We start from the raw sequence: 24,350 nt of genomic DNA, 5'->3' as shown, positions 1-24,350 counted from the left end.
ATCAAATCTCCAACCACAAAGAAAAGGGTTACGTTTTCTCACCATCAAAGAGATCACTTAACCAACTTGGCCCTACATAAGCTACGTATGACTGCAGCCTATTAGAGGTAGTGACACTTTGGGTAATGAGTAATGACCCTCTATTTGTTATCTTTTCTTCTTTAACCATTGGCCACCGTTCTATCTTGGCCAAATACTTTAAAAATTTCAGAGCTCATGAATCTGAAAGAAGGCCATGTCTTTGGTCTCAGTACCATACCTACTAGATCTTTATCCTGAATCGCAAATATCACGGTCCTTTTGTCTATGTTCACTTTTTCTAGTATCTTTTGTTCAGTATCTAAATAATAGTGAATATACGTAAGAAAATTGCAATTGAATTGAGAGAGAGAGAGAGCAAATAACTGTTGACGACTTGTGGGGTCTATGGTACGTGGCATTATAGTTGTGGTTGAGTGGAACCGAAGTTGGATTTAATCTGCATGGGCGGTGCCGATACATGGCGGTATACTGGACCCACGCCGCACACCCAACGTCCACAATATTTTGACCTTTAGTGGAAAGTTATGACAGGACATTTTATCTGTTAAATTTGATTTGATTTGTTATTCGTTTCGATTCGATCCAAAATTTCTGGATATCCATAAACTTTCGAAGCGAAACAAATACTAAAAATCAATATTCGTTAAAATCGAAGCAAATCACAAATATCAAAATTTGGGAAGCGGATATCCGCTCCGATCCGGAAATATATAAATATATATATACATCTTGATTATACTTCATGTTTTAAATGAATAAATTTGTATAATTATTATTATAACATATTATTTGACAAATTCTATTCACATTATTACTTATATAAAAGTATTACATAAAAAAGAAGAGAAAAAATTTATAAAACAATTATAACTTTTTTTTTAAGTTTGGTGTTGTTATTATTGTTAACTAAGTTTAAAATTTACAAAATATGTAGTTTCACTATTTCTTTTAGTTTTTATTTTGTATATCATGCAAAAAAGTATTAAAAAATAAATTTGTATTAATTTTTAAGATTATTTGTATTAATCAAAGCGGATGAGATATCCGTAAGTATTCGTAAATATCCGCAAATATCTATTTATTTTTCGGATATCCATTTTTCCAGATATCTGTATTTTTCCGAAGCCGTATTTTTCCGAAGCAAAGCAAATCGAAAAATTAGATATCTATAACATACGAAGCAAATCACAAATACTTTCAAAAATCCGGATATCCGATCCGTGTCCAGCCCTATAGCCCTAGTGGAAACAGAACCTTTGAATAGAGGACGTTTGTTTTATCCTGTCCGTGTAATTATTATGTTAATGCAATGCACCTAACCCTAAAATAGACTTTTTCTATCACCCAGTTTTATAAATAGTAAGTTGAGACTACTAGATACAGTATATATTTTGTCCTGCGTCGGAAGTCTTTTATTTGCTCTGCCCGTCTCAAAAATAAACAACATTTAGAATCTTCACACCGATTAAAAAAGTTATTAATTAATTTAATTTAGTTCATTTGTATAAAAATATCAATAACTATAGTTAATTTAACCAATAAAACATTATACTCCATCTGTTTCATAAAGATCCACATTCTAGAAAAAAAATGTTTCAAAAAAAAATATTTTTTACTTTTTCAATGTATTATTTAATGAAAAAAATGTAAATTTCAAAAAATTAACGGTATTTATTAGATTTCTATTGGCTATAAATTATGAAAAATTGTTATTCACAAAAACAATGCATTTACAATCAAGTTTTAATGTGTTTTTTAACGTGTGAAAAATCTAAAATATGTATCTTTTTGAAACAGAATGAGTATTGTATAACGCAAAGAGTCACAGACATCAAATAACATTTAATTTGTATAAAACTTATAAATATCATTTAAAATGAAGTAGAAAATTCTTAAAACGCCATTTAAGTGAAATGGAAGGGAGTAAATGTTATTGATTCGCAAAAGATAAGCCTCTGTAATTTTCACTACAATTTATAGAAGAGCTTATGAGATTGCGAAAATTGTTGTAGACCTTTGATTACCGTCTTGTGTAGCGCAAGCGCAAGGTTGTCCTCGTTGGCTAAATAATTATTTCGACAAATAAAGATAAGTGCTGATGTGTGGTTCCTCTGTCTTTATCTTGAGCTTTTGTTTACGTCTTGGTTTTCGGTGCTTTATTGTCGTTAAGCTTCTGTTTGGACTTTCGTATCTATATTATTAAAAAAGAATTAAGAATTACTCATTTTAAAATGTAGTTACTTCATTAATTAAACTTTCTATTTTTTTCTTGTCTTTTTCAGTTGCATTTATGAAATATCTTAAAACAAATAAAACTACCTAATTTATTACTTATCTTTTCAGTTAAATTAATGAAATATGCTTAGATGAATTTAAACTTCCTATTTTATTGTTTGTCTTTTTCAGTTACCCTAATGAAATATCCTTAAATAAATTTGGACATAATGTCAGTTAATCAACCAAAAAAACTCATGAGTTATCCTTACGTGCATAATTTTAATAATAGTAAATTGTTAGAAAGAAAATTTTAGCATAATATAACTCAGTTGTCATTTGCTAAATTTATGGTTTTTATTTATATTTTTTATTATTTAATTATAATTTTTTTTTATATTTGAAAGAGAAATGAATTTTCTTTCAAACAATATTTTTTTTAATGTATTTTTAAAAAATAATCAATTAAAATTGTTATTATCATTGAATATCATTATTTTTGACATAATTTGAGTTTTCGTTTACATCAAAACTTATCATATTTTAGGATAATTTTAATTTAAAATGTAATTTTCGTATTTTTCAAACAAATTCTAAAAGTATTTTTAAAATATTTTGTTATAATTTTTTTAAAAATATTGAGTAGCATTTCAAATAAAAAGGTAAAGATATTAAAAATATTCTAATTAAAATATGTAAAATTTAATATAGTTTTAAGGAAATGGTCAAAATAAAAAAAATTACACATATAAAAATCATGATTTTTATTAACTGGACGGATCATTATTTATATGATATCGCACACGAATTTTTTTTTCCTGTTTTTATAATTATCTAATTAACTCTATATACTCATTTTTTATATTTTTTATATGATATCACACATTCGTAAAAAAATAGATAGTTTAAGATGCAAAAAAAATATTTATTTAATGAATATAATATGAACGAATATTACAAATACATCATTTAATAAAATAAATAATTGAAAATTGAAAATTCATATCTGCGCTGGCGCGCGGATCAGGGTCTAGTGTTTCTTTATTCTTTTAGTAATCCAATTTTTTAGACGGAAAAAGTTGTAACAGCTTTAAGTATACGATATAATGAATTTAGGCGATAAAAAATTAAATTACTGAACTAACTAATAACATCATGTAGATCAATCAACTTATGAGTTTTTGTTTTATCGACAGCTACTTTGCTCGTTTTAGAGAGGGATTGTAGATACAAGATACAAGCAGCAACTGAAGAATGGTATAATATATCGACATCATCCGAACTTTTACCTCTAATCAATCTTATCTGGCTATCTCAAAGTTTTCAACTTATAACTTTATGATAAGATTCATATTATTTTTTTTGTGTGTGTAAAAGAGTGACAGCCTATATTATTGTAGGGGATGGACACAGCTCGTGACATAGGACAAGGGAAAAAAATACAGACGCATATAGTATATTAGGGTCGGTCCAAATGATAGTTACATTTAGGTGTGGGGCGGCGAGGCTAAGTTAAATTAACCATAAAACTCCATTATCTACCATACATTTAGAATTAAGAAGTCGCTGTTCTTAATAGCTACACAATTATTCTTTTACATTATCCAAATCTTAAATAAGTTCAGATCAAGTATAAAAGATCAGTAACATTAGTTTAAACCAATTTTCGTTTAAGTTGAAAAAGGGCTAACCAAAATAAAGTCGAGTTCTACCTTTGTTAACAAAACAATAACTTTTTTTTATAAAGGCAAAACAATAACTATTTAACTATCATCAGTTAATATTACAATCTCTTTTTTGCTATGAAAATACCTTTTTAGATGGAAAGGTAGTATATAGTTCAACAGTTTGATTATTTGACTACGTAAATAATATCATGAAAATCATTTTGCTAACAAACGGATATGAAAATTCTGCTTGCCAAAAAGAATAGTTTATTATGCAACTAGGAGCACGTGCATTGAAACGGGTTTTGTTTGATGTTTTAATTTAATAAAGAAATAAAAGTAATAAATCATTTATTATATATATTTTTTTTTGACAGCAAGAAAAAATTTACAGACTCATCTATTATATTTTTAGAATTGTTTTTTCGTATATTGCGTGAGACTTATTTTATAATTAAGAACTTGTTTTTAAACATAAATCTCAGTTAATATTTGTATTTTATAATAATGTGCATAAGTGAATTTTTATAAACTTTCTACTTAGTGCTAGAAAAAAACTCAACCTATTAATTTCAACCCAACCCAACCCGAATTAAGAATTAGAATTAGAATTAGAATGAAAAAAATTGAATATTTTATTAACTTTATCCGATGCTTAATAATTTTCTTAATTTATTATTTCTAAATGATATATTTCTATAACAACATTTTAATTAAAATGAAGTAGAAAAATATTACATAGTAAAAACAAAAATTTAATAAAATGGCGATGAAACTTGATTTTTTTTGACAAAATGCATATAAAAATCACTTCGGTGACAATAATAATAATAATCTATTTTTTATGACCAAACATGAAAATATATATCAAACATTTGTATGATGTTCGTATGACCAAACACATAAATAGCAATCATGACGACATCCTAATTTTTTATTTTTGTTAATTAAATAGTTTTAACATCATACTTGTCATCGAATTAATTTTTTAGTTATTATTAAATAATTTTAAATTTTATTTTTGTTTGGATATTTTTTTATATTTTTTGTTTAAGATTTTAGGAAAGGAAAATTACTATCATATAAACTTTTACAATTATCTTCTCTATAAAATTTTAGAAAAAATAAATTGTTATCAAATAATTATTTCTAGTTATTATTAAATAAGTTTAAAAAAATTTATTTATACAATTCATATCAATACTAATTTTAAACGGAGGGAGTAATTTTTAGTATCATGTTCATCATCAAATTATTTTCAAAAACATTACCAAATAGGTTTTAACAATTTTATTATGGTTAGAACTTAAAAATCTGATAAAATTTCTTTTGTTTATGATTTTTTAAAATATATCAAATATTCTCTTAAAGTTTTTTTAGGGTTTTAGAAAAGGAAATTTATATTAAATAATATTTTAAAATTTAATTTTGTTCAGGATTTAGAAAAATAAAATTACTATCAAATAATTATTTTCAGTTAATATTAACTATATTTAGAAGTTCCTATTTTCAAAATTCGCTTTTTCAAAATCACAAATATTTTTTAAAAAATTCTTTGTTAATTAAATAATTTTTAGTATTATGTTTATCATTAAATTTCAAAAGTGAAAAATTACTATTAAATAGACTTTTACAATGATCTTTTGTAAAGATTTTTCTTATTTGGTCAAGATTAAAAAATGAAAAAAATATTTTATAAATCTATTTTATTTAGGATTTTAGGAAACAAAAGTTAGTTTCACATAACGGCAGGTTTTTATTGATACATTAACAATATAATTATTTTTTATTAGCACATGTAACAATCATATCGAGTGAAATATTTGAAGTTATTTTGGTTTATAATTTTCTAAAAACAAAATTACCAATGAAAAAGGAAAGTTAGTTATTTATTAGAAAAATAATATTGGTTTTACAATTTTATTTTATTTAGACTTTTTAAAAAGGAAACTTACTTATTTTATAATTATTTTCTTTAATATTTTTCATTAAAAGTTTCCGTGTATTGGTAGGATACTGTAATTCGTTTTTGTTTAATTTTTTTATAAAATTAATTTATTTTTAATAAAATTTTCTGTTTAACGAATTTTATATTTTGTCTTATACGTACAAACACATATTTTTCATATTAATACATACTCATATACGACAACACATCATAATTGAAAAAAAAATTGCGTTAGCATCATAAAATGTAACTAGATTTTAACAAGCGCTTAAAAGCGCCGGATTTTTTTATTGATAAACTTATTGTTTGTTAGTTCACTAATATGTTTAAAGCTACGTGTTCGGTTTCGATTCAGTTCTTTTTAAGGTTTTAGTTCGGTTTCGATTCGATTTTTGATTTTTGATTTTTTTACTCAAGAAATATATGAACTGTTTTGTTATTTATAAGTTTGAGTTTGGTTTCAGTTTAGTTGTTTTGGTTTTTAGTTTGTTTTAGATACCAATTTTAAAAACCTATTAAAATCTTGAGTTCAATTCGGTTCTGGTTTGGTTCTCACTTTATAATCTTAAATAATTCAGGTAAAAGTCATATTTTTATTTTTGGATGAAATATCAGATAATTCAGATAAATTTAAATATTTCTTATAAGAATATATGAGTGATTCAGTTTTTTCAGTATTAATAATTCACATTTTTATTCACATTTTTGAGTGATTCACATTTTTCAGTATTAAGAATATCTATACTATTGAACAGATGAAAACATTTGTGATTGTTATAGCAGTTTTGCACCTTGCGTGAGTAGAGCCGGCCCGTGGGCCAAGCCAAGGAAGCAGTGGCTTCCGGCCGCATTATTATAAATATAATTTCGGCCACAAATGATCAATAAATTCCTTTGGTTTAGTTGCAACATCTGAAACTAGAGATTCTCTTTGTCCAACCTGGGTTCGAACCCTGAGACATGCGGCCGTTTTTTTGTAACTTGCTTCTGGTCTTGGATTCCCTAGGACCGGCACTGCTTGCGTGGACCATTTTATTAAGGGGAATCAGTTGAACCATTTTGTAAATATATTAAGGTAGAAAAAATTTCACTGACCTTATATTTTATACACCAGTATATGAATTTATTATTTTCAGGATTTAGAGTTTAGGATTATCCTTCTACATATATACACATTTAGGGACACTGCTCTAAGGTTGACAAATATATAACTGTAAATCATTTTAATATAAACTCTATGGACTATATACAAATATAAAAATCAATATTGTTAAACTTGTGTATTTAGTAGGTTTGATATGTGTCTGATATGTGTATTTTTAGCTTTACCAGTCAAAACTATGTGAAGTCGTGAATCATAAATTGTTAAAACCGTAAGTAATTATTTTCTGATTGCGTAGTCTATATGTCATGTGTTTAAATAATGATAGTCCACTCGTGAATCTCACAATGTCCACTCGTGAATCTCACAATGTTTTGTTTACATGAAAGAAATGAATATTATTTATTATTAATTAATATATAGCTAATTATCTTTTAGGCTATATTGTAGATATGATCAGCAAATATATAAGTATCACATAAGGCTTTGATTCATGTCACAAAAATTTAAAATATTTTATTTAAGGCAAATCTTAGAAAATTTAGGAAATCTAGTTATATCACCTATTAAATTGATTAAATCATTGTTAAAAAAATATATGGTAATATATTGTTAGTATAAATTTAAGATAAAACCAAAACATTAATAGTCTAGTGAAAGGGTCTAACAACCTTGTATAATACTTGGGTAATATTTCAAAAATAATATTTTACTTTTTGAAAATAATATGTGGAAGCTAAAACTTAAATATAGTTGTGAAATATTTGTAGCTATTTTTTTGTTTATAAATTATTAACATACAATTATCTATAAAAAGGAAAGTTTGTTATTTATAGTAAGATAATAGTAATACTTTTAGAATTTTCTTTTGTTTAGGCTATTAAAAAATAAATATTACTTATTTTATAGTTAGTTTTACTTTATGATTTTTATTAAATAATTTCTTGTACTTGTAGTATTTTATAATTCGTTTTTTTTCTAGATTTGGTTTAGTTAATATTTTTCTTTTTACAATTATTTACTTGTTTAGGATTAAAAAAATAAAAACTACTATCTAATAATTATCTAATAATTTTAACAATATATAATTGTGAAAAACAATGTAATAGTAATTGTTCTTATCCAAAATCTTAAAAAGAATCGTAAAAAGATTTTTTTTAATAATAACTTTTATTTTCTAAATCTCATTTAAATTCTAAGAAAAGAGATCATATATTTGACACATTTCGCAATCTTAAAAAAATTATTGGCACATGTCGCGATCATGTTATTTAGCAACTTTGAAGAACCAAGTTTTTTTAGGGTTTTAGAAAAGGAAATTAATATTAAATAATATTTTAAAATTTAATTTTGTTCAGGATTTGGAAAAATAAAATTACTATCGAATAATTATTTTCAGTTAATATTAACTTTTTTTAGAAGTTCCTATTTTCAAAATTTGTTTTTTCAATAACACAAATATTTTAACAATTTTTCTTTGTTAATTAAATAATTTTTAGTATTATGTTTATCATTAAATTTTAAAAGTGAAAATTACTATTAAATAGACTTTTACAATTATCTTTTGTAAGGATATTTCTTATTTGGTCAAGATTAAAAAACGAAAAAATATTTTATTTATAAATCTATTTTATTTAGGATTTTAGGAAACAAAAGTTAGTTTCACATAATGACAGGTTTTTATTGACACATTAACAATATAATTATTTTTTATTAGCACATGTAACAATCATATCGAGTGAAATATTTGAAGTTATTTTGGTGTATAATTTTCTAAAAACAAAATTACCAATGAAAAAGGAAAGTTAGTTATTTATTAGAAAAATAAAGTTGGTTTTACAATTTTACTTTATTTAGACTTTTTAAAAATGAAACTTACTTATTTTATAATTATTTTCTTTAATATTTTTCATTAAAAAATTTCGTGTATTGGTAGGATACTATAATTCGTTTTTGTTTAATTTTTTTATAAAATTAATTTATTTTTAATAAAATTTTCTGTTTAACGAATTTTATATTTTGTCTTATACGTACAAACACATATTTTTCATATTAATACATACTCATATACGACAACACATCATAATTGAAAAAAAATTGCATTAGCATCATAAAATGTAATAAGATTATAAGAAAAAATGAGTTGTATCAAGAAATTAAAAGAAAATACTTTGGTAATATTTTTTTCGAAAATACTATTTTACTTTTTGAAAATAATATGCGGAAGCTAAAACTTAAATATAGTTGTGAAATATTTGTAGCTATTTTTTTGTTTATAAATTATTAACATACAATTATCTATAAAAAGGAAAGTTTGTTATTTATAGTAAAATAATAGTAATACTTTTAGAATTTTCTTTTGTTTAGGCTTTAAAAAAATAAATATTACTTATTTTATAGTTAGTTTTACTTTATGATTTTTATTAAATAATTTCTTGTACTTGTAGTATTTTATAATTCGTTTTTTTTTCTAGATTTGGTTTAGTTAATATTTTTCTTTTACAATTTTATTTCTTTATTATCTTTAAAAACGAAATTTATATATTTTTAAAACAAAAAAAATTACTTTTAAATAACTTTTTACAATTATTTACTTGTTTAGGATTAAAAAAATAAAAATTACTATCTAATAATTTTAACAAAATATAATTGTGAAAAACTATGTAATAGTAATTGTTCTTTTCCAAAATCTTAAAAAGAATCGTAAAAAGATATTTTTTAATAATAACTTTTATTTTCTAAATCTCTTTTAAATTCTAAGAAAAGAGATCATATATTTGACACATATCACAATCTTAAAAAAATTATTGAGACATGTCGCGATCATGTTATTTAACAACTTTGAAGAACCAAGTTTTATATAATAAGATACTAATATATTTTGATAACGAAAGAGGGTTTTATGGCGGAGGATTCTTCTCGAACTTTTTTTCTTTGTTTGCATTTTCTATTTATTTTTAAAAATTATTTCAATAAGATCGATGTAAACTATAATTTTTGAAAAAACTGTATTTGTCGACTTACTATAAATTTACTTTTTTAAATATTGTTAATCTCATAAAAATGTTTCTTATAATTATATTTCAATATATGTTTTAACATGCCTGAAAACATAAACCTATCATTTGGAAATAGAGATAATATTAATTATGGAGCAATGATTAGTATATATGGTTTTAGATTATATATCAAGACAGCTAGCTAGGTAATTAATTAGTGCAAGCTAGTTTTCCACCAAAATAATCATAATCGTCATATATAATTCTATATTCATTTACGAGTAATAGAATAACCATAACCTACCAATGAAAACATTATTGTAATATAATCAAATAACAACATACGTATAGCTTACAATTATTCATATGTATGCATAAACTCACTCTATATAAACAAACTTTTCTTCATCTCTTCACCATCATAATAACCAAAAACACATTTTTTCCTAAACAGAAATATATTAAATGGCTAAAGATGTGGAAGGAGCAGAGGGAGTCACGGCGAGGGACTACGAAGACCCACCGCCTACTCCGTTTTTCGACGCGGAGGAGCTCACGAAGTGGTCTTTATACAGAGCAGTCATCGCCGAGTTCGTAGCCACTCTCCTCTTTTTGTACGTCACCGTTTTGACTGTCATCGGCTACAAGATTTCCTCCGACACTAAGGCAGGAGGCGACGACTGCGGAGGCGTCGGAATCCTCGGTATCTCATGGGCTTTCGGCGGCATGATCTTCATCCTTGTCTATTGCACCGCCGGTATCTCAGGTATTAATATACAAAAACCGGTCCGGTTCAGTTTTAACAAACATACCCTTTTCATTTATAGTTTATTTGACATTGACCCCAAACTTTATGAAGGTGGTCACATAAACCCGGCGGTGACGTTCGGCTTGTTCTTGGCCCGGAAGGTATCGCTGGTTAGAGCGGTTTTATACATGGTGGCTCAGTGTTTAGGTGCGATTTGTGGAGTTGGGTTTGTCAAAGCCTTCCAAAGCGCTTACTACGTGCGTTACGGCGGAGGAGCCAACTCTCTAGCCGACGGATACAGCACAGGGACTGGACTCGCCGCAGAGATCATCGGAACTTTTGTTCTGGTCTACACTGTCTTCTCAGCCACAGACCCCAAAAGAAACGCACGAGACTCCCACGTTCCCGTAAGTATTTTTAGCATCAATAAGTAGTAACTATAAGAACGTTAGTTAACATATGATATAACTCGAGCTACTAATTAATTATACTTGTGGTTATGAATTAGGTGTTGGCGCCACTTCCGATAGGGTTTGCGGTGTTCATGGTTCACTTGGCCACTATTCCGATTACCGGAACCGGTATTAACCCGGCAAGGAGTTTCGGAGCTGCGGTTATCTACAACGAGTCCAAGCCGTGGGATGACCACGTATGTCTCTTTTAGTAGAAGCTAATCACACTATAATTAATGTTTATGATGTGAGAATAATTGAGTATTTTTGGTTTATTCTATTTACAGTGGATATTCTGGGTTGGACCATTCATTGGAGCTGCGATTGCTGCATTTTACCACCAATTCGTCCTAAGAGCTTCCGGTTCCAAGTCCCTCGGGTCCTTCAAAAGTGCGGCCTAAGAAAAACAATTACAAAATGTTTGTTATGGTGTGTGTACAAATTTGGCAAGTTTTAATTTCTTATTGTCTTTTTCTAATTTCTGGCATCAGTGTGAGATATATGTGAATGAATGTTTGTGTGATCGGGGAAAACAATCTTAATGAAATCATATTGTTTTTGCCTGCTTTTAATTTTCCTTTTTCATTACCATCATCATTTTCAGAAAATAAAATGTTACAAAGATTTAGATACTCTACAATGGTTCAATACTTCCAACTTATAAGTTTCATCTGATTCAGGTTAGCAATATGAAGAGGATTAAGAGATTAAAGTAATAAACTAAAATCGGATAACTCTAGTCCAACGTACATGAAAGTGAACGCTTATTTTGTGTTGACATTCCCATTCACTATTACTACCTTAAAGTATAAAGAACTTGATTTTGTAATGGTTCAAAATACGTCAAATACCCGATATAACCGAAATAGCAAAGTAGTTGAACAGGTTTTGATATGAGCATGTCCGGATAACCGAACCCAATCGGTTATATTGGATACCCGAACATACATATACATATATATATATATATATATATATATATATATAACACTAAATCTACATCTCTCATTCTCCGTTTAGTTTAGCCGACTGTGCAATCAGTTGAAATTGTTGAATTCAAAGCTAAGCCTTTTTGAAATTGAGACTGATTTAATTATGTAGAATTTGATTGCATCGCAGTTTTCCTAGTGGTTCTATAGAATCTTAAAAATTTGAAAAGCTTTGTTTTTCTTCTGCATCTGATTTCAAGAGTGAGATCAAAGCGCATTTGTTTGTGTGAGATGAAGATGTGTAAAGAGATCTCGTTGGTACATCCTAACTTTCTTCTCATGCTGACCATTACGATATTTTTTTTCTCTACATTCTTAAGCACCAACAAAATACTAATTTTTTTATCTGTAAAACATACACTATAAATACCCAAAACCGAACTAAAGATATTCGAATCCGAACCGATATGTAAAATTACCAGCCAGGTTCTAGACTTCTATACCGAAATATCTGAAACCCGAAATACCCGATCAGAACTGAACGGTATCTGAAACAATGTGTCACTTTCTTAAATATACAAAGGTCATCTTCTGAAATAGCAAAATCATAAAGTATAACAAGATGGACACACAAGTTTGTTGGTAAATCCAGTCGAGGCCCATATATAGTCCAAAATAGGCCCATTATCAAATAACCAAAAAAAAAAGAAGTTTCTTCATCAGCTTCGACCTGTCGTGAAAGGTTTGAAATTTGAAAAAATTGCAACCCATAATAACAGGGAATATGCCTAATCACGACTCACGACTCACGACACATAATAAATGGGTTTAGTCGGCAAAAGAACATTGAACGGGTTCTACCGGTAGCCGGTGAAAGTGGTCTAAATTTCCCGGCAACGTGCACAACCGCCGCTATTAATCGCATGTTTCGTCCTAATTTTTCCTTTGATGATGAAAAATTATTTGCTTTTCTCTTTTTTAAAATATAAAAACCGATCCTCTTCCTCTTCCATTGCCACAAATAAAAAGAAAAAAAAAGGAAGCAACTTTTTTCTCTCAAAAACCTCTCCTTTTTTTCTAAGAAGCTGCGTCATCTCTACGAATCCATTCCTCCCTTTTGCTTCCTCCTCCGACGATCAGTCTCCTTCCTCCATCGCCGCGCGCGCGCTCCGTGGTATGTTTCTCTCTGACTCCGATCCTTTGTTTGAGCTGACGTTTCGTGTTCGTATAACGTTTGTGTGTGTGTATATGCTGAGTCGATTGCAATTAATCAAATATCTTTTTTTGTCACCGATCATCTGTTTGCTTTTTTCCATCGGTGACTTTTTCCTGCGATCTTACTTCGTGTCTGATCGTGATCTTGTCCGTGATTCAGACTCAAATTTTCTTGCTTTCTTAAAACTTGTCCAACAGATGTTAGCCCCTCATGCTAGCATTTGTAACACATAGGATTTGGGGTGGCTGCTATATTTCGTGCACATGTGGGTGTGCTTGCAGACCTTCTTGGTTGATTGAGAGAACTTTTGGTTGGGTCAATAACTAAAGGTTTATGCTTTATTAAGTTTATACCGATCCATTGGAAGTATTAAGTTTGTGACATAAAACATTACTTTGAGTATCTTTGTTTCAATGTACAAGTCATCGTTGGTATGTGTTGATAGAAGGTGAAATGATCACTATCAAATGATATATATTGTTCTTTTGATGCTCTTCAATACGTGTATGTTATATGTAAATGAACTTCTTGTGCTAGTGTGCTTGCGAACACTCTTAATTTGACGACTATAATGCAGTATTGCAGTGGCTTTTTTTTATTTACAAACTCTTATCTGTACGAATACATGTACTTATGAACTGACACATGTATATACTAGTTGAGGTAATTGATAATATATCTGGAATATCTTCCAGTGTTAATTACTTTTAACTTATTTGAGAATATCTCTATCAATATACCATTCTGCACTCTCTAAGGTCCTTCCTAAAACTGTGTAGTCTTCTCTCTTCATATTTAATCTCCTTACTTTCAGCTTGAGTATGCTCATATGTGTGGGTTTGAAGAAACACTCGTTTGTTTAAAATTAGCGTTAGTGAGGTTCTTCAGTATACAACATTTAGATTTTTAACCAAAACTGAGTTTGCTTGGTAATTAAAAGAAAATAAAAACATTTCTGAGCTTGCAAATGTTTTTATAGATAAATTTTAAATATTGAGATGATTTTCTGTGCAGGGACTCTGAGCTTGAAGCTTTGTGTAATCCTCCATGGGGCACAGACATTTTCCTGGTTCATCCCAATTTTTTGATGATGATGAACATGATCAAGGCTGGAATCATATACACCCAGAGCATCCATATACGAGTCTAGGTAACTATTCGTACATTCATATAGATCTTTACTCTGTTTCCAATTGATTGAATTTCTATCTTTCAACCTCGTTCTCCGTTTATAGAGCTTGATACTCAACTTTTTGGAAGAGATATTGAGTTGATGATGCATGCTTATGTTTAGGTTAAGAAGTTCCATGTGGTTCTCCCTCATGGGTAGATTCAGGTAGTGAGAATTAGGAGGCAACATGTTATAACCATCACATTTATCCTTTACCTTTTCCCTGTGCATGAAATTTCTGATCTTATATTATTATTAATATGTCCACCTTTTCTCAGAAAGATCTGGGACCAGTGAGAACAACAGACCGCATGCTTATCTAGCAGAAAACTTGTTGAGTGAAGGAGTGCCAGTTTCTTCACATTGGAACTCTTCTACAGGACCAAATGCCTACACTGCTCCAGGTCATGGTGTGGAGAGGCCACATTACAATCCAGGCACTTCGGGCCCATCCCATGTTCCTTTCATGAGCTCAGCAGTCTCTGCTCCACATGAAACTTATGTGACATCTGCATCTGCTTCGAACTGCAACAGCCATACATGGTCAAATGATAGCTATGCTGATCTACCTATGGAAAATATGAGAGGATCACTGAAGCGGAAAGCCCCATATGATGCTTCCAACTATGAAATGGGTAGCTCAAGCCAGTACCACGGTGACAGAGCTTCCTCAGACATGCATTTCCCCTCGGAGTTGCACATGGGAAAATCAATAACTCATGATCATGATCCTCATTACATGCCGTGGCCCATGGACCCAACTCACAGAAGTAATAATCTCTCTATCAGAGGAGAGAGTTCTTCAAGGAATGTCCGGAGCCGTCCTACACTTGATTTAGAGACGGGCCTTGATTCTCATCCTACACACCACAATGTTGAGCATCCTAGTTCAGGTCAGTTTCCTGGTCAGGCATCTCACAGAGATAAGGACTGGTGGAACTGTCCTAGACTCTCCCCTGTTCCCGGAGGTATGCAAACTTCCATGATCCCTCTTGAGATTCAAATGTTGTTGTCTACATTCTCTAACCACATTAACTCTTATCTTGCAGATATAAATGGCTTTAGTCCAGAGACAAGTAACTTTCTTCCTGGGAGAAGTGTTGTTAACAACACATCTGGTGATACCTCTGGCTATCACCAGGGGATAACCGGAAACAGAAACTCTACAGCTTCACACTGTTTCCCCGGAACTTCAACGCAATCTCCAAGCAGCTCCCGCTTCTCTCATAGGTCAACACCTACCTATAGAGCTTCATCAAACGGTTTGCGGTTGGGACATGTAGCATCTTCTTCTGCAGACAGGTCTCATTTTGTTAATGAGACATACCCTTCTAGGCATCTAAGGCCACCACCTCACATTTCATGGCGTAGCAACGGTCGCCCAGGGAGACGCAGGAGTTCCTATGAGAGGTTTCAGCCTCATATCGATGAAGCTGCTCTCCATGAACGGTTTTCATCTCAGGTTTGGTTATCCTTTTCTATACAACTAGCTTCGAAGCTCAAGCCAATGTGATATAGTGCATATCTAGTAGCAAGTGATGGGACCAGCCTCTGAATATTTTTTATTTTGGTGCAGGGATTTATGGTTGTAGATCACCATCTGCAGCATGGATCCAGAAATATGCTTGATCACCACAGAGACATGAGGCTGGACATAGATGACATGACCTATGAGGTTAATTTTACAAAACACTCAAGTCTTTTTAAGCCTTACAATAGTTTAAAGTCTTGCAACTGATATTCATATCTAAAATGATTGACACACTTCAGGAGCTTCTTGCGCTTGGAGAAAGGATTGGGAGTGTCAACACTGGTCTATCCAACAACTCAATCTCCAGTTGCTTGTCAGAGACCACATATTACCCTTTGTATCAAACGGATGAGCTAAGAAAATGTGCAATCTGCCTGGTAAAGATTGCTTCTTCTAAATCATTTTTATGTGCAAGTGGAAGGTTATATGAAGTTAAAAGATAGGCTAATGGTGTGATGTTGGTAATGGTAATGATTAGGAGGAGTACGTGGAAGGAGAAGAGTTAGGAGAGGTTAAAGGGTGTGGTCATGACTACCATGGTGGGTGCATCAAGAAATGGCTGTCTATGAAGAACTCTTGCCCTATCTGCAAATCCCCTGCTTTACCAGATGCTTCTTCTAAAAACCCATAATAAACTGTATTTAGATTATTAGTTTACCTCCTTTGCTTTATGGTTATATTTTCTGTGTGCATGTTTTTTTTTTTAAAGAAAAACAAAAACATAAGTTGTCTTAGTGATGGGTTGTAAATAGAAGGGAAATCTTCTTTATGACAAAGAGGTGATATTTCCCTTGACTTTCCCCTGAGGATTGGTAAGCTCTTCTCAAGTTCTGTAAGTCACATCTTTCATTTTCCAACCATCAGTTAACTATACAATTTTGCTAAGACGGTAGTTCAGAACTTCCTACTAAGAGATCATAAAACAAATTCAGCTTAGTAGTTTTGAGTTTCCTAGGCCACGTTCAACCATTTCGTTTTTTTATAGTGTTTATTGAAATCAAGCATAGAATAGACTGGTATTTAAAAATAGACCACTAAGGGGTTCTATTGATTGTATAAAGTCTAAATCAATTACTACATCAGACTTAAAATAGGTAAGATATAAAAACTTTTGCTTCAGTTTACAGTATCATAAATATGATTTATCTAGATGTTTTAAAATCGTCGTTTATCAGTTTATTTATAAAGTCAACCCACCCCTATTTCTATCTCTATATTTTTCCCTAAAATAGAGAAATTCTATTATAGAGATAAAAATGCTCCAATGTATGTCTCTATAATAGAGTTTCTCTATTTATAGGAGAAAATATAGAGATATGATATTTCTACCTCTAAATATAGAGGTAAAAAATAATTTTACTCTATATTTTTCTCTAAAATAGAAGAACTCTATTATACAGGCATACATTGGAGCATTTTCACCTCTATAATAGAGATCTCTGTTTTAGAAAAAAATATAGAGGTGTACATTGGAGATGCTCTTACAGATTAGTTTAGACCCTTTTTACATGTCCAAAACAGTACTCAGATTAATAATATATATATATATATATATACACGGATCATTCAATTTCCAAATTATCCAAACATATATTCTTTCTTTTCTAAAATATAAGATGTTTAGAATAACTTTTATGTGTAGCCAATCAAATTTAATAGTTATATTTCGTATTTGGTTGATTAGTTTTTAGTTTATAATTTCAATGATACTTTCTAGGTAAAAAATAATTTTTTTAATAAGTGTGTACTACCCAAAACATCTTATATTTCAGAACAGAAGAATTATATATGTATGGATCATTCAGTTTTTATACCGTAGTTTTTTCATGTCTCAAGACCGATCCCATATTTTGATATCGGAAACAACAATGGACTTAACGTCGAAACCTAGGGAAATGATTATAACCTTTCTTGTTTAGATAGATTTTCTTTTTTTTTTGAAATGTATTTAGATAGAATTTAACATGTCAGTTAGCAATTTGTGTTCTATTTTTTTTCATTCATCAACCTTTATTCCACGCCCGCTTTCACTATTCCAAATATATGATCAAGATTCATTGCAAGAATATTGCATTTCAATCTTTCTAAACAAAACTTCGTATTTAAAAACAAAAATCATTAGTTTTATAATTTTATTACATATTTACAAATTAAACTAAACAAAACGCTCGGAATCTTAGAAAGTAAATACATTGTTATTAGTGAAAGAGGATCAGTACTCTCATAAGCATCTAGAAAAAAACACATACTTTTAGATGTAGAGAAAAACTAGGGTGGGGGATCATATACATAATGAGTGTTGAAGATAAGTGAAGCATCGGCAACAAAGCATTATGTGTGGAAGTGAATGGATTGGACAACAGCCGCCATCGGTCAAGAAAGTGGGATCCTTGGTTTTTTATTAGTGGTTTGCAAATGCGCATGCGATTACGCAAGTGCCTAAAATGTCAAACTTAATGGCTCTCAATTAATTCATTCATAATACACCAAGGAATCTTCGAAAAAAATATTGTATGCTTTCAAGTTAAGTAAACTATGAGTATACTTTTAAAAATGCATTAGAAAACTAATGAATTGTTTGTCATTGCAAAACGAATTACGATACCAATCTAAAACAGAAGTATTATTAATGCAAGATTTTTAAGCAAACAAAAAAACTAAAATTCTTGTAATTATAAATTTTCTGAAATAATACGTATGAGCTTTTTTATATTGCTCTGGAAAAGCAGTGGTTTAGTAAATTGCATTATAAAAATTTCGTACTACATGCATATTGTGATGAAATGTATTTAAAATTTTAGCTTAATACGACAAACTAGAAAATAAGAAAATGAGACATCTTTCCTTATAATTTTTTTTTCCTTATGAATACTAAGTTGAAATAGTGGCAACCGATTTGAAGTTGCTGAATAAGATAGGTCTAGACTCGTAAACGTCCAGCAAAAAGCAACTCTCAGTGCCACCATAAATGCATATAAACCAAATTCACCAAATGTTTTGTGGAGTGTGTTATTACATAAGTGATAAAGTGGTCGACGGATGAGCGGCTGATGATGATATACAACATTCAGTGACGTCAAAATATCCCATTTTAACATCGATAAACGAATTAATTTTGCATCAAGAACATGTCCGAAACAGTGCAGCCTCAGTTTAAAGAAAAAGAACATTCGCTTATGGCAGCAAAAAAAAAATTCAAAATCAAAGGCATCATCTATTACTATAACATCATAATATAACTATAAAACATTTTTTTGATTAAACACAGTTTCCCCAACGGCTTTCCAGGCCCAAAAGACTAATCTGTGTCGTTGCGGCCCGAATGTTAAATCCGCAGTGGCCGGGAATCGAACCCAGGTGGCGGTGCTCACAGTTGTGAGTCCTTTACCACCAGAGCTAGACGCCCCGGTTAAAAACTGTTGTTGGTAAACTTTTTATAGTGACTGACCCCACCCCGAAATGTCCCGCATCCAGAAAAACCCTTTAGGATTTTTTTGGAAAGGTTTCAGTACCACCCCGCCGACAGAGTGTCGAACCCGCGACTTCTGGCAGTCGTGTGTGATAATCCCTTCAGTACTGCCGTTAGGCCACCTGAGGTATCTCTAACTATAAAACATGAGTTTGCCTATGTGACAAAAATGTAGACAAACGTTAACTATTAAAGAAAATAGAGTAATATTAGATTGATTGGCGATTATAGGTTGAATGCAATTTTGAAATATATTTTTAAAATTTTGATTAAATTTTACCATACTTGATTATAGGCATAAAATACATTGAATAATTTAAATATTTTATCTAAAAGTTATTTATCAATTTTAATGATAAAACTTGATTAGATTTTTTAAGAAAATATTGTTGTATAATTAATATTTTCTTTGTTAATTTAATTCTTTATATGTTTTATTCTACAGTATTACTGTATAGATTTTTATGATTCGATTCTAACAATTATAAACGTTAACACGGCTTCGGTCCGAAATGACGTAAAACGTCTTACGGCTACACATGCTCAAAACTCGTATAGATAGATCACTTGGACCAAAGACCGGAATACTAATCATTTATTATTTTTTTGAATACTAATCATATTGTATGTATGATGTATGTATCTCTATAAAAGATAACTTAAATATCATGACATCAATCATAATCAAACTCTTCCAAAGTTCCAAGTGATTTAGTAAGTTCTTGTTCATGTGATCGTTGAGCATCTACTAAAACATCTTTCATATTTGAGAAGACTTCTCATAATGTTCGAGTTTGACCATGGAATGACAATCATGCTGCAGCCCGACTCATAAAAAGCTTACCGATCGAGTTGGAGACCATATCCAACTCGAGATTTGAAGAGTAACTACTCTTTTAAAAGTATGCATGCATGACCGATTTGAGAAAAAAAAAATGCTAACATCACACAAATGTCTCTATCGAATATCTAATCCTCAACCCCATTTTCCAACAATATATTCAATTATTGCTATATATATATATTATAAGACTATACTGTAGAGTCTATAACTTTATCTGAATTATATTTTGGTTAATTAATGGTTACAGATAATTAAAATTTTATATTTGTGGCTATCTTTAGAGATTTTTATATAATATGTATCCAATAATTTTGCCATGATGCAGTACATTAATGGGCCATGCATATACATACTTGTGACTAGCTAGTCCATTTCTCTCGTTCTACTTTTGTTACAACTGCAGAAACGAAGCAATAAGTTTCTAAAGAGAACTATGAATCCAACTAGGTAATATATTTCACATGGAAGGTAAAATGTCAGTAAGCTGTGAGAATCTATAAAAAATGGTCGTACAAGCTTTATGCAGTGAAGGGTAACAAGAATTTTTTACTAGTGAATGAACTTTCGAATTTAATATAATAGGCTATATATAGCATATAGTATATACCTAGGGATTAGCATGGTTGTAAGCCTGGGTTGTAAGTTAATAGAGTTGGTCATATTCTAGACGTTGATGTGCAATATTCATATTCATCGCAAGCATTAAAAAATAATGTAAATATTCTATTTTTCTCAATCCGATTCAATCAATTAGTTAGTACGTAATTCATATTATATCTCCTCCTTTTCTATCTGCTTTGCTTGTGGAGCATGGAGTTGTATGGGGATGGCTAATTAATAAATGAACAGTAGAGGAAAAGGACAGTTTTGTATTATAATAGAACAGAAGTGAAAAGCCAAACTAATTAGTTTTGTATGATTATAGGATAAAATAGGAAATCAAGTCTCATTGTGACAAAAAAAGAAAAGAAAAAGGAAATCAAGTCTCACTGAATTCACATGTTCAACAACTATTGAGTTCACGTAGCTAGTGGTTATAAATTTCAGTATTAATATGTGTTTATAATTTATAATTAAGAAACAACCGATGATTACAAAAAGTGAATAATTAATATGGGCAACCACTATGGCTAATAAATAAAGATAATTATATAATACACTCAAGTCCCTTTTTTTTTTTGTCACAGATACACTCAAGTCCCTTGAACTCTCTATATAACCCTACTTTGGTACACATAAAGAGACGCACCAATCAACAAAGTAGAAAAAGAAAAGGGGGAGAGAGAGAGAGAGATGGCGAATGCGAAGATGCCCTTCTGTCTTTTGGCCTTCTTTTGTCTGTTATTACAGTTATTTTCCATCTTCCATATCGGTAATAATATTCCTCATTGCTCTAATTACATTATGCCTCTCTGTGGTTCAAAAAAAAAGCCTCTCAAATATCACATTTTTTTAGTCATTTAATTTCCACCGTAAAAACTCAACAAATATTTTCTTTTTATAATGATAGAATCGCTAACACGCATGTAGAGAAAACGAATCATTTATAGATTTTTGATAAAATTGTAGGGAATGCGGAACTGGAGATGAATTATTACAGAGAGAGTTGTCCTAGAGCGGAAGAGATAATCAGACAACAAGTGGAGACGCTTTACTACAAACACGGTAACACAGCCGTATCTTGGCTCCGTAATCTTTTCCATGACTGCGTCGTCAAGGTAGTTAACTGTTTTATCTACTCATAATATAATATCAAAACACGATTTATTTATGTTCATGTCTTCTCTTTGTAGTCGTGTGATGCGTCACTGCTACTAGAGACAGCGAGAGGTGTGGAGTCTGAGCAAAAGTCAACTAGGAGTTTTGGTATGAGAAACTTTAAGTACGTTAAGGTTATCAAAGACGCACTTGAGAAAGAATGTCCTTCCACAGTCTCTTGCGCTGATATTGTTGCTCTCTCTGCTAGAGATGGTATTGTCATGGTAATTATAGATATATTACCTATATGCATTTTAAGGTTAAATTAGTTTGGAATTGTTTTTATAATTGTGGTGCTGTTTTTTTTTGTTGAAATGAATAGTTGAAAGGGCCAAAGATAGATATGATCAAGACAGGAAGGAGAGACAGTAGAGGAAGCTACTTGAGTGATGTTGAGACTCTAGTTCCTAACCACAATGACTCCCTCTCCTCCGTTCTCTCAAACTTTAACTCCATGGGCATCGATGTTGAAGCCACCGTTGCTCTATTAGGTAACAACTTTTAATTCCTTATAGCAAATCTGAGTAGTAACCATCTTTTAGCTGCACAGACCAATAGATTTGAGCCGGAAATATTAAGATAACTACTATTTAGAATGAGATAATGATGTAATTAGTTTAAGTCATTATCTGATTAGATTATAATCTTCGTAAAATGTCAAGCTATTGCTATGTGAATAAAACAACACAAACTTTTCAGGGCATGGTAACTAACACTACCAGGATGAATATTTTGGTTTTTGTTTTTTTCACGATTTTAGAAAAGAAATGAGTGTTACAAAAAATGACTGTCACTATTACTCATCAGTCAACTTATATTATCGTAGGTGCTCACTCCGTTGGTAGGGTCCATTGCGTTAATCTAGTGCACCGGCTATACCCAACGATTGACCCGACTCTAGACCCAGATTACGCCCTTTACTTGAAAAATCGTTGCCCAAGTCCAAACCCGGACCCGAACGCAGTCTTATATTCCCGTAATGACCGTGAGACTCCCATGGTTGTGGACAATATGTATTACAAGAACATCATGGCTCATAAAGGGCTCCTGGTCATCGATGATGAGCTAGCCAGCGACCCGAGGACGGCACCTTTTGTGGCCAAGATGGCTGCGGACAATGATTACTTCCATGAACAATTCTCACGCGGTGTCAGGCTCTTGTCCGAGACCAACCCTCTCACCGGTGACCAAGGGGAGATAAGGAAGGATTGTCGTTATGTGAACTCTAAATGATTATAATGTTGTGAAAGATAATAATAATCATATGCGTGTGTATGAATGTATGTATGTATGTAACTATGTATGTTAATGGTTTGAATTCAATAAGAAGAAATATCAAATCGTTATGGATTGAGATATAATAAAGTCGTCAAGGTCCGATGAGTTTTTTTTTCCAATCATTTGTGTGTTAGATGAGTTTTTAAAAATCATTTTTAATCATTTGTTTGTATTCGGGAGTGATTTAAAATCATCTAAAACTAGATCATTAGTTTACATCATTATGATACGTACGTAGATACAGAATTTGTTAAGAACTCAACGTCGAAAGTATGATGATATATTGATATATATGGTAAAGTTCTTAGAACTTAGAACTATATATATTGATATATATATGGTAAAGTTCTTAGAACTTAACATGATATCATCTTCCAGTAATTGACATCTAAGTAAGATATGTTATCAATCATACAATACTATCAAATTGGAGACTAAATAGAACTAATGACCATTTTTACAAAACATGTTAAAAGTCTAACATCAAACATAGGATGAGATCTAGAATAATATATCAAAGATTAAAAACATAGCTCAATTTATTAATTTCTAATTACTAATTTATCAATTGGTTCTGATTTCCAGTTTTTGAAATTTACACAATTTTGAGATTTTCTAACTACAATGTCTACCATTTAAACAAAGTATCTTACAAAAAAATAGTGGTCAACTTGGGGAAAATAATTAACTATTGTTTATCAACTTGTTGACGCCACAAGCCAAATCATCATCATCGTGTTTGTTTAGTTGTGAGAAGCCAAACGAGTTGGGTATTTCTCCATGTGTCACATCTCTCTTTACAATCATTTACATTATTATAAGAATTTTTATTCTTAGTTTCTATTAAATTATCGGCAAATAATTTGGGCAGTCTCATTTGCTGTCTAATTAATAGACTTGTTTAGTTTTTTTTGGGGTCAAACTATAGACTTGTTTAGTTATTTGTATAAGAAATGGCAAATATCATTAATGGTAGTAGAAA

General features: G+C 30.4%; 3 protein-coding genes across 3 annotated transcripts; all 3 read left to right on the top strand.

The window, feature by feature from the left end:
• The first annotated feature begins 10,378 nt into the window (after window positions 1-10,378).
• LOC106328566 (aquaporin PIP2-2-like) lies at window positions 10,379-11,744 on the top strand. Its single transcript, XM_013767039.1, has 4 exons — window positions 10,379-10,738; window positions 10,832-11,127; window positions 11,229-11,369; window positions 11,460-11,744. The coding sequence occupies exons 1-4, from the start codon at window positions 10,438-10,440 to the stop codon at window positions 11,571-11,573; spliced, it is 852 nt and encodes a 283-aa protein (XP_013622493.1). The 5' UTR covers window positions 10,379-10,437; the 3' UTR covers window positions 11,574-11,744.
• A 1,314-nt stretch (window positions 11,745-13,058) lies between these two features.
• LOC106328296 (E3 ubiquitin-protein ligase MBR2) lies at window positions 13,059-16,855 on the top strand. Its single transcript, XM_013766713.1, has 7 exons — window positions 13,059-13,275; window positions 14,332-14,467; window positions 14,767-15,456; window positions 15,538-15,950; window positions 16,065-16,163; window positions 16,259-16,396; window positions 16,498-16,855. Exons 2-7 carry the CDS (start codon window positions 14,365-14,367, stop codon window positions 16,648-16,650), a joined length of 1,596 nt encoding a protein of 531 aa, XP_013622167.1. The 5' UTR covers window positions 13,059-13,275; window positions 14,332-14,364; the 3' UTR covers window positions 16,651-16,855.
• A 4,719-nt stretch (window positions 16,856-21,574) lies between these two features.
• On the top strand, window positions 21,575-23,448 carry LOC106329012 (peroxidase 21). The gene is made up of 5 exons (XM_013767575.1): window positions 21,575-21,704; window positions 21,902-22,050; window positions 22,126-22,314; window positions 22,413-22,581; window positions 22,917-23,448. The coding sequence occupies exons 1-5, from the start codon at window positions 21,626-21,628 to the stop codon at window positions 23,321-23,323; spliced, it is 993 nt and encodes a 330-aa protein (XP_013623029.1). The 5' UTR covers window positions 21,575-21,625; the 3' UTR covers window positions 23,324-23,448.
• Window positions 23,449-24,350: the final 902 nt, after the last annotated feature.

Source organism: Brassica oleracea, chromosome C3 (assembly GCF_000695525.1).
Source record: "Brassica oleracea var. oleracea cultivar TO1000 chromosome C3, BOL, whole genome shotgun sequence".
Taxonomy (NCBI): Eukaryota; Viridiplantae; Streptophyta; class Magnoliopsida; order Brassicales; family Brassicaceae; genus Brassica; species Brassica oleracea.
Note: the sequence above shows the minus strand (reverse complement) of the source record. Positions and strands in the feature narration are given on the sequence as shown.